General features: G+C 40.4%; 1 protein-coding gene across 5 annotated transcripts in view; it reads right to left on the reverse strand.

Annotated features, from left to right (window-relative positions):
• LOC116398734 (inaD-like protein) overlaps positions 1 to 12220 on the reverse strand; it is an 84001-nt gene that overhangs the window by 31185 nt on the left and 40596 nt on the right. For all 5 annotated transcript variants that reach the window (XM_031875306.1, XM_031875305.1, XM_031875303.1 and 2 more), the window contains one exon: positions 362 to 558. In XM_031875306.1, the coding sequence (XP_031731166.1) occupies positions 362 to 558 (197 nt within the window). The remainder of the gene's footprint in view (positions 1 to 361; positions 559 to 12220) is intronic.

Genomic DNA, 12220 nt, shown 5'->3' on the forward strand with positions numbered 1-12220 from the left:
TAACATGCTGATGTTTATCACGTATAATGTTAACAGTTTAGCTCGTTAGCATTATAGCATTGCAGTCATGAACCAAAGTGTGCACACATTCAAACATTGACTTGATGATGGTGCTAAAGGAGCAATCAGAGGATCACTAAAGTTAATGTGATTCATCCTGAGGGGAACAATGAACCACTTTTCATCCCAATCCATCCAATCGTTGTTGACATATTTCACTTAAAAAAAAAAAAAAAACTTAACCTCATGGTGGCGCTGCAGGAAAAGTCAGGGGATCACCAAAGTTAGAGGGATTCATCCTCTGGGGAACATGAATTTCTGTATGAGGTTTTAGGGCGATCCGCCCTATCGATGTTCTCACCTCCAGCAGCTCGTCTCCGACCCGGATGCGTCCGTCTCGAGCCGCCGGCCCCCCTGGATGGAGTCCCACCACGAAGATGCTGAGGCGAGAACGATCCCTGTTTCCTGCCAGGCTGAGACCCAAACCCTGCCGCTCCTTCTCCAGCTCCACGCACAGCAGCTCCCCCTGCAGGTCTCCATAACGCTCACACCAACGCTCTGCAGGAGGAGGAGGAGGAGGAAGAGTCGGGTTAACAGAGAGCAGAAGTGAAGCCAGAACTTCCTGGTTCTGTTTGTGAGGTAAGAAAAAAAAAAAACCCTGATTCATATTCAGTTTGACATTTTTAATAATGCAAATAACTAAAAATACAGCCTTGGCTCAAAATCGTACTCAGCATTATGTTATGCCGTTAATAGGGATCCATAATAGGGATGCACCACATTTTTTAATTCCGTTACAGATACCAATGTTGGCTTTGGGTATCAACCGATACATTAGACTTGACTTAAACATTGCTTTCTTACCTTTGTAAAACAAAATATGACAAATAAATACAAATGAATGTACTGAATTGTTATTAATTTTTCAAATAATAAATCCTTCAAGCAAATTGGTAAACAATATTCAGAATTTACATTATTACAATTCAAGTGTAAACCTTTTAAATGCAGTGACAAATTGTTCAAACTTAAACAGGACTTAAAATTCCAGTATATCATTTATGTCATATATAAACATAGAACTGACGTGAGCTGTTCAGCCCTATTGTCACCGATACCCGATCCAGCTATATGAATCAGTATCGGTCCGATATGAAATATCGATGCATTCCTACTCCATACGTCTATCGAATTTAAATATCAATATCTAATATCAACAATCCGGTTTTTAGCTGTGTTTAAGGAACACCATTTCCCGTAAGCCTTGAGGTATATAAGGAAAGTCAAAAGAAAATTCAAAGTTTTTATCAATATATAGTTCGAGATAAAGAGATATATAGTTATATTGTCAGTGGACAGCACATTTAATCCTCCCACAATGAACACTGTAATCGTACAAACATCTTGAGTTGACTGAAAGGAGATGAGAGAGATAATGGGGGAAAGAGGAAGAAGGAGGATTCAAGAGGCGAAGAAGAGGTGAGGAAGTAATCGCATAACAGAGAGAAGAGGGAGGGAGGACAAAGAGAGCAAATGGAGGAGAGGAAGATGAGACTCAGCGGGAGAAGAGGAGACAATTAATTTAATTTGGTGTCAAACAAAATGCAGCTTAACAGTCCGTGAAATAAACAAACAAACTGAGAAACCTGGGCGAAATATAAAAAGCGAGATTTAAAACATCATTCGGTCCGATAGAGGCTATCCGTCGTTCTGTCTGAGAACACATCTAGTCAAACTCAAACACAGCGAAGATGAATGCCGAACTCAAACCTTTGCGTATTCAGTTGAGAGATCACATGGCTTCTGACCTTTTCCTAAAAATAAAACAGCTGACACTGGGGCGACGTCTCTTTGCTCCTGGACAGCTGCTGCTAAGATAAGGGTTTTGTGTTTTACAACTGTACATCAGGGATGTAAAGGTCACTGCTGTTATATGGACACACCCAGGACAGAGATAAACCAGTTTAGTGGCAGAATGAAGTAAATCACCTCAAACTGGAGGAGGAGGGAACAAACAGCCGAGAGCTGCTTCTATGTAAACCACAACTCCTCAACAGTCTCACTTACAGCATTTATATGGAGATATGGTTTTAAAATGTACATCTATAGATGTAAATAGCTCTACGGGGCCAGCAGACATCAATGTTGGGACAGTAAACTGAATGATGGAGCAGGAACTTGTTTAGTGTTCAGCAGTGGTGGAGGAACTTTTCAGATTCTCTATTTAAAGGGGACATATCTTGCTCGTGTTCAGGTTCATACTTGAACATGTTTACATGCTGGAATATAACTGTATGCTGTGATTGGATTGCGAGAAAAATACGGTGCACCTTTTGTAAAAGTAGGTCTCAAGCTGTGGGCGGAGATACTCTGATGGAGGGACGGTATATTCTAATTAGTGAAAAAGGCTTCAGTGATACAATGAGAATACAATCTACTTCATTTTCAAATAATGTTTGTATGCCAAATGCATTTCAGTTGAGTGTGTTCTCTGCTGAGTCACTATGTGCAATAAAAAAAGCTTTTGAAGTAGTTTTGATGCAATCTGTCTGCTAAGTTATCAATATGTGATGTACGTATTAGACTATCCAGGTGGTACACAGCAAGTTGCATTTTAAGCTCTATTTTTATATTTTCATAAAGAAAAAAAAAGGAATGGCAATATGTATCGTATCGTAATGTATCGTATCGCAATATATCGTGATATATCGCATCGTGACACGTGTATAGGTATCATGAGGTGCTTGCCAATACACAGCCCTAAAAATACTATTTTACAAGCAAAAGTCCTGCATTGAAAATGTAATAAACACATATCAGGAAAAGTACTCAATGCAGAGACAAGGCCCCTGTTTTCTCTTTCTGATTCATGAAATATGGTGCAGACATGAAATGGCGCTGATAAACCTCTGATGATGTACTTATAATGCTGGTTATAATGAGACATAAGGAAAATATATACAGTATATATATATTTATATACTGTATATATAATGGATTTTATTGAACTTCTACTGCACATGACAATCAAATCACTAAAAATGTATTTCACATCATGTTAACATCAGCACAGTAAAGATCTTTTCAGTGAACATTTTCAGTATTTGTTCTTCAGAATGAGAGGAGGAGAAGATGAGATGTCGTGTTAGGTGAGATGATGAAGATACAGAGAGATAATGATGACAAATGTAAAGCGAGCGATGGAGCGAGCCACAGTGGAGAACCCTTGAGTGAGATTACACACACACACACACACACACACACACACACTCACACACACACACACAGGCAGCCAGAGGTGTGTGTTCGCCTCATCAGATCCAATCATCAAGAGTCAGGGTTGAGTGTTTCATTCCCTTGAGCAAGGCACTGACTGACACATGGTTCATTGTGGTGTGTTTTTCAGTCTCCAAGTTTTCAAGTGTTTTGCATATCTGTGTAATTTAGAAAGAAACTGAAGCTGCACAACGAATCCTGCATGACGATATGTTGCTATGGTGATAGAATGAAATATATTAAATACAATTATTTTGTGGCTACTATATCATCTAATTATTCTAGTAACGCTTGTAGCTGTAAAATACAGCTTCCTCCTAATATTCTATTGCAAACTTAAAGCTAGGGTTGGTAATATTAGAAACTAGCAAGAGCACGCTAGATTTGATAAAAAGATATTCACCTGAAAGATCCAGCCCAGTGTTGCCAACTCTTTGCCAATGAAAGCAGCAATAGTTCCAAAAGTTGCTACATTTTGCAAGAAAGTCTCCAAGTTGGCAACAATGACAGCCCGGCCCTTCAGGGCTAAACTAAGTAACACTTAGTAAGTGAATCAAAAGAAATACCTAAAACACACTATGTTGAACTACGAGCAAAAGCTAAACCACAGGAATCCACCGAACAACAGTCCAAAATCTCAAACTATCCTACAAAATACTATAAACACCCAACTAACTATAAAGTTACACTGAAATAATTTATGCTAACAGTACAATAAAAACCTCTCTTCACAGTCTGCTGAGTCGGGAGACGTTGGTTATGAAGGAGGGGGATTGGTGATAAAACGGACCAGATCAGCCAATAGCAAAATCTAATTGCAATAGCTGTGTTTCAACCAGTAGAGTGCAGTTGCTATGTATATTTATAGCACATAGAATTTAAATACTTTGCAGTAAAATGTCTAGATTAGGACCTGAATCAGGTTTAGTTTACTCTTTAACAGAGCTTTAGTCAGAGCTCAAATGATGGAAAACCATGAGAAGATTTGTTTCATGTATCGATGTGAGGAAGGTTACAGTCTCTCTATCGCTCCACACAGATCTAATGTTGTCAGCACTTCACTTTAAGTTACATGTAACATGTGTGAACATCATCATTTATTGTTTTGGGACCTCAGACTTCCGCTATATAGAACTGAACATTTTGGGTTTTTGTCCCATCGCCATAGTTACGTCTTTGGTTTTCCAAGAACAGGATCACAAATATTTGCTGCTACCTGCTTGGTTTTGTGCAAGTATCAAACTTACTATTGACGTATATTAATTAAGCTTTAAAATGAATGACTTGTGTTAAATCAACGTTAGCTCATCTGTGACTTTCCCCGGGAGGGAAATTTTTTTTTTCTTTTTAAAAAAACAGAAGTGAAGTAAACAGGATTCAAAGATGAATCGATGACATAAAACATGCTAAATTACAGTTGAGGCTTTTTAAGTATTCATTGTAATTGAATTTCATTTCAACAGTCTTGTTGTTTTCTGTTGTAAACAAGTTAGTTTGAGGTGTTCAACCTTCGCACACAGACACTTTCTGCTTAATTTAATGAAAGCGTAATCGTTTTAGCAGCACAGAAAGCAAACGTGTGCGTGCATTTACAGCTTAATGGGCTATTAACTGTTTTAGCGATACCGCTAACAGTTGGCGTGTGTGTGTGCTGCAGGTGTTAGTGTGTCTCAGGAGGGAGAACAACTGAATGAAGGTGGCCGAAGGACACATCAGCAGCACTGATGATGGAGGTGTGTCATATTTATCATGTAGAGTTTAATGTTTGTAATTCTAGATGAAGACGAGATTCATTTCACTCTGACAGGATATTATTTTGCCTTTTCTCCATCCAAAAACAAACCCACTAAAGAGACTAAAACCAATAATGAATGTGTTACCGTCTGTGTAGCAGAAGGCTGGTGGAGCTCCTATTCTCCTCTGGAGCAGAACTGAGAGTCCAAAACCTATTAAAAGCCATTCCGCTGCACCGATGCCGAGTGTAAAATAATACGCCTGGAGGAACAACGGTGAGCTGCTCAAAATACTTGGTTAACAACAACGCTGATTTCATTCGCCAATTAATTTCGATCAATTCTACATTTTTTGGAAACTCAACACTTAATGCTGATTCTTCCAAATGTTTTGGCTATTCGTCAGATGCTTTCCACAAACAATCCATACATTCCTCAGTCTCCTCCCCTGGAGGCCTGGGTATGAGAACATGTGAAAGTATGTGCAGTGATATTTAGGGAGGGGGCTCCTTACAAGAAATGGATTTAGCTGTTTCAAGCTTGAGAGAGTTAATGCCAGACTAGATGCGAGGCCATATTTTGACAAGTAGACGACATTGCTAAAAACGTTTGGGTGAATAAAGCATGGTAAATGTACTCAAGCGTTGTAACTCAGTACTTTGCGTCTTTTCTTTTCGTGCCACTTTATACTTCACTACATTTAGTTACTTTGCAAATTAAGATTTTTACACACAAAACATATGAAGAATATATAAATAAGAATTTTTTTTTTTTTATTAAACGATAAGTTAATTCGTCGATTGATATAAAATGTATTGTCTGGTAACTGACAGCTCGGCTAACTTCACTTTCCAAGTAGCTTGCCATACACTGATTGTAATGTTTTAGTCATTTTAACTGCCATAATTATTATTTGTGTCCTTATTTAATTAATATGCTTGTTTTCTTACATTAAGATTTTGTTTGGATTTACACTGGATAGGAACTATGTTTGCCTCCTATGTTGTGCTGGGGCACATTTAGTCGTGGCAATCTCCTAAAAGAAGACATGTGAAGCGGCAGAAGTTTCTGTACTCCGCTCAAAGATTTAAGTTTAGAGTGATATTAAATTGCCCTTTTCTAGAGATGAATGTTTTTCATCTTTACATGCAATCATTTTTACATAAAAGTAAATTTCTTCACTTTTGTATTTCAAAATCCAATCATCTTCCTCTTCCTGTTAAACAAAATATGAAGTTTGCTTGCGTAAGCTAGTAGCAACCAACTTCAACCAATAACATCATGACATCCATCCATCAATCAATCTGAACCTTTTATCAACTAGGGAGGCATTCTATGCCCGCCCACATTTTTAGCGGTGGGTCAGCCTTTTTTATAATGACAAAAGTTAACTGAAAATGCCAGTGGGCAAAATGCTACTTCAGTCCCCAGCAAGAGGATTTTGTCTTTGAAACTTGCACTACTGTCTGTTCAAAATAAATGAAGAGAAACAGATCCTTGTGCATTTGTGGGGTTTTCTGGCTGCACCAAACTCACACCGAACCAGGACTCCTGAGTACCGTTACACCCAAACTCACCGACATATCCAATAGAAAACAGGGAAAATGTTAAATAAGGCCTGGCTTCTTTCTGCAGTTTGGAGTCTTCATTGCCCCTCAGTCTGCAGGAAAACTGATCCTTGAGGCTGAGTGGACTGTTTGCTAAACAACACACACATCTGTCAGTAAGGAACAGGACTTAAAACATCAGAGTCGAGAGCTTTCCAAAGGGAAACAGCCCGTTTGGAGGTCATCAGCTAGAATAATGTTATTCCTGGGAAAACTAGAGAGTACATGCATATACATACAGTCCTGTTTTCAAGATCTTTTGGGGACATTACATTGACTTACATTCATTTCCTGGAGCCTTTGCCTAACCAAAACCATAACCTCTACCAATCTAGCCTGAACCTTAGTCTGTCATGATTTGTTTTATAGGTACGTGCATTTTGTTCCCATGTTGTCCCAAAAAAGGGAGGAAAGTCCCCACAATGTGACTGTGTAAAGCACGACCGCGCACACACACACACACACACACACACACACACACACACCTCCTGCAGTGTGTTTGACTGCAGTGCTGTCTGTCTGTCACACATTGATGAACACTGTCATTCTGAAATATCCCGCAGGGGGTTAACTGTCGCACACAGAACACACATAGACGCACACACACACACACACACACACACACACACAGCAACAGACACACTGCCTGCCCTCAGCCCTTCCCTGAAATTTGAAACCATGCTAGTGTGTTGATGTGCTCCTAGCAAGGTGACCTGTCACAGTAAATCAGCACACACGCACACACCTGCTGAATTCGGCTCATTGTGAATACAGCATAGCTTCCCTCCAGCTACAGCTATACTGTGCGTGCGTGTGTGTATAGCTTCCAGACTGTTCCCTCCTAAAGATCCAATGTTTCTGTATAACCAGGGTTGTAAATAAGAGGCGCTATGTGGAGCTTGGCTCCTCTAGACAGGTTTTTGGTGGCGCTGTTTTTTTTCTGTATCAATGTTAATTTAGTTTTCTGAAATAAATAAAAGGCAAATAGAAAAGCACCAAAAATCTACGTTGGATTTGGATCATCAGTATTATGAAATAAACAGGATTTAGTATTTAATGAATGTGTTGTTTAATAACCTTCAACACTAAGCATTTTGTTCCAAAGGTGACAGTGAATAGTCCAACACCTGGTTTTAATGTTAATTCTAGAGGCAGGTTTAGTAAAGAAAACGTTAAGGTGTACGAGGACCATCTTTGAGGGTCCTCACAAATACAGTGATACAAACACGTGTGTGTGTGTGTCAAATGATGTCTCTGCACAGAGGAACAAGGTGAGGACAAGGTGAGAGCAGTGACGCTTATTAGATTCACTTCTCACACAAACACACACACTTCACACAAACACACACACTGAAGGACACACTAACATGAATCTCTGTTGACGTGTCTACGTACAGAAAGACACACACATAACCAACAGAAGCCGTTCAATTCATCCAGAGGTCGTAGCAGTTTAGACGTTCTGCTCTTTCTATTTTTGACCTGTTCAATTTAACTTCAACAATTATTTTTAACTATTATTGGACGGATTGTGATGAAATGTGCACACACATTCATCTTCCCCTCAAGATGAATTGTAATAACTTAAATAATCAACGGACTTTTCTTCTAGCGTCATCATCAGGTCAACATTTAAATATGTCCAATACTTTGGTTTATGACCAAACACCTGTAGATCTAATGACGTTCCCATCAGCCTCAGCTGTACGTTGTGTTTACAGCTAATTTAGCTAGTTTACAGCTAAGCTAAGATGATGAACACGCTAAAGATTATACCTGCAAAACATTAGCATGTTAGCGTTGTCATATATCTGTGTTTTATGTTTTATGCTCACAGTACAGAAACAAAAGGATAAGTCACTCAGACTAAATCATCGTATCGTAAAGGCTCGACTACAAGTCTTTTCCAAAACCCGTTTTTGTAAGAGACCTTTTGAAGATAAAACACATTTTTCAGATTCACAAATGATATTGCGCTAATGATTTTACAGCACAAACACGCTCATAATGTTTTGTAGCCGAGTAAAACTTGCCCCCTTTTTTTGCGTGTGATTGCAATCAGCCATGTGGATGTGTGTACGAATGTTGCCTTTCCGCTAAGAACACAGTAGACACAACAAGCTAAAGGTCCTGACCGACGAGGTGCAGAAGCATTCCTCGAAACTTCAGGCAAGGAATTTAAATTGGATTTAACATGCCATGATTACTGGAAAGTCTGGGCGTGACGCCCCTTATGAATGCAATTCACTTACCACCAACTCTTTGAAGACACTAATATTTTCACTGTGCCTGCGTGTGGCTATCAGCACTGATCTTTGTGAATTGGACTGTTTTTGCGTTGAGGCTCATTTGTGTAGAAATAGGCAAATTTTGCACTAAATGTATGAATGTTACCTAATCTAAATACGTGCAAATAGCACAGGAGCACCGAAACGCCATTTGCTTGGCAGCGCAGTTAGGGGTTCGTTTCACCCTTTGCGGCTGCTTTGAACATGTTTGTATTATTTGTGCTGGATCAGCAGTAGCAAACGCCGCGCAATTCTTTTGCGAATTAGCCGGTTTTACTGATATACTATTAATCCTCAACGTCGAAGCATTTGCTCTCGTGAAGGTTGAACATACTTCCATTAATCCCACATTTGTCTGTCACACAATCTCCTGTTAGAATATTGGAAGATTTCAAAACTACTTCAGTCAGTACGTCATTTAGCATTTTTTTTTTCAAACTGTCTCTAGTCGAGTAAAAGGACAAACACCACACTGTGATATTATTCCAGAGCGGGAGCGACTGTGCTTAGTGGAGAGCAGGGTCCTCTTTCAATCAAAGGATCGGCGGTTCGATCCCCGGATCCGCTGGTCGCATGTCGATGTGTCCTTGGGCAAGACACTTAACCCCAAAATTGCTCCCGTAGCTGTGGGTATGGTAGCCCCTACCATCAGTGTATGAATGTGGGTGAATGATGACAAGTAGTGCTTTGAGTGGTCGGAAGACTAGAAAAGCGCTATACAAGTGCAGTCCATTTACCATTCCACTACAAGTAACAGCCCTGCATCAAAAAACATAGTTAAAGTTACAATGAGGAACTTTTAACTGGTTATGAAACAGTCTCACTGTAATATTGAGGCCTTTATATAACCTGTAAGGAGGGAGGAGAGCTCCATGCTGAGCTGAGCTGAGCTTCACTGCTCCGCCGGTCACGGACACCATGCTGCTGAAGGTCCGGGCCCATCTTGCTGGGCCCGCTGGAGGGGAGGGAGGCACGGGAGAACCAGAACCAGTACTGACCAGGTTTTCTAAAAGGGACTCTGGTACTCGGAAACACAACCAATTTTGTCCACAGGGACCGCCAAAATAATCACAGAATTAAAGTTTCTCGTAGTAAAGTAAAAGTATGTAAGTATTATCAACAAAATGCATATGAAGTAAAAGTATTGAATGTGGAGCAAAATGTTCCTCGTCAGTGTTTTACTAATACAAATGTGTATTTGCATTTTACTGCTGTAGCTGTTCAAGGTCGTGCAGATTTGAACCCCTTCATATACTGTTGGGTAATCTAATCTACAGCAATGCAACCTATTCTATAAGCTCATCATTTGTTTGTAGTACTGTATTTCAAACTATGGAGGCTCAACTCGAGCAGCTGAGGACACTGAACACCTGGGGGGTACAAACTGCCAAAATCAGAGATGCATGGAAACAAAATCTATCAGCTGATTCATTCCAACAAGGGACGGACAGACAGACAGTGTTTCTCCTAATTTAATATTCAGTGCTAGGACATCTGGCACACGCACGCTTCGAGTGCGTTTGTGCTGCTAATGTAACTGGCAATAATAGTAATGTTCCCTGGAAGATGAAATAGGACAGAAGCATGCATGGGTTACCAGTGTGTGTGTGTGTGTGTGTGTGTGTGTGTGTGTGTGTGTGTGTGTGTGTGTAGGATTGAAGCCTGAACTCAAGTGGAAAAGCTTCAGGAAATAAAACAGCAGCACAAACCATTGACTCTTCTGTTCCTGCTGCTTCTCTCGAAAATCCCTCTGTGGTGTTATCTACTTTAAAATGACTGAATCTCTGCAGGAGTTGGTGTGTTTTGCTACCATCTAATTTACAGTATGTGTAGACACAATAACACAAGCTACAATTTGGACGCTGAAAACAATCACTGTGCCTTTATTGCATCGGGCTGAATAAAGGCTTTAAATAATCCTTTTCCCCACGCTCCAAGTCACAGTGACAGCTAACTGTTTTGCTCATTTCTGCAGGTGAAACTGATCGGATTCTTTTCAAGGGATGTTATAGTTTGGAAACTGTGTCAGTGACCTACAGAAAATATCAGTTTTTGGTGTTTTTTGGTGTGCAAGGGAGGAGGGAAGGAAGGAAGCAAGGAAAGAAAGAAAGAAAATGCTGTATAGTGAGGGTAGTCTCTGTTATCCTCTGACAGTGCTACAGTAACTCGTGGAGGTCACTGCAATGCAACAGTAGCTTAGCCTGCTGCTGCTGCACACACACGCACACACACACACGGTCCCCGAGGAGGTGGCATTAATCTACACCCCGCACTGCCTCGACTGGTCGTTGGCAGTGTAGGTTGTTAGCAACAACAGACTGAAGGCAGCAGCGTTTCTGAGCTGAGAAAGACACAGAGTACCAGCAGCAGTGCTATTTTAGTACCGTTGTTACTTCCAGTATAAGTTAAGGGGCTGGCTGTCTCCACTGCCCTTTCATGTCACCATCTAGAGCCAAGCGACAAATAGAAAGAATAAGTTTTCCAAGCTAAACAACAGAATACATTCATTGTGTGTGTTTTTTGATCCGTTCCTTCAACAGCTGAACCAGGTCCATGTGGATAATGGGTCAACTAAACATCAGACTTCAACACAAGAGATCTCTGTTCGTTTCCTGTTCCCGACTGCGAGTTAGCCTTGGTTTCTTTCCATGAACCATACCGTGACCTCGATCGCTCCCTAACCCTCAACAGATTAATCCTTTTAACCGAAACCCTGATGTTTCCCAAAACCAACCAAACCTGAACCATAACGTTGACGCATCATACAACATATTTATCATTAAATCATTGAATAGCTGATTTTTGGAAGGCTGATTGTCAGATCAGAAAACACTTCGACGCAGGGTCTAAAATCAGTACTCGCCACTAGTCGAATGCAAGTAGAAATCTAATTTGGCGAGTAAAATAAATGAGGTCAGTTTGCTGAAATAGGCCTACTTCACTGTAAACTCATCACTACAACACATAAGTCTATTGACCACGTTTCCTTTTGCAGCAACTCTTCACTCGGCACTCAGTCCGTCAATAACTCTATCGCCATTCACTGACCGACCTCGCTGTCCACCATAGCTACGGTTACTCTTATTTTATCCTGCTAGTGCAACAGCTCACAAAACTCACGGTTCGAATTGTATCACTGTTTTGAGTCACGGATCGGATCGGATCGGATCAACAAAACGGGATCGCCCCGATCCCGTTTTGTTGCCGCTACCGATTGTCGACGAGTCATATCTGTCGATGCAGATGGTTCTTGTTGTAGTTTTGTTGCTGCCAACGTTACTAGTTCTCCTCCTGCCTTACAGATCACGGAGCAACT

This window comes from Anarrhichthys ocellatus, unplaced genomic scaffold (genome assembly GCF_004355925.1).
Source record: "Anarrhichthys ocellatus isolate YVR2014 unplaced genomic scaffold, GSC_Weel_1.0 scaffold88, whole genome shotgun sequence".
NCBI lineage: Eukaryota > Metazoa > Chordata > Actinopteri > Perciformes > Anarhichadidae > Anarrhichthys > Anarrhichthys ocellatus.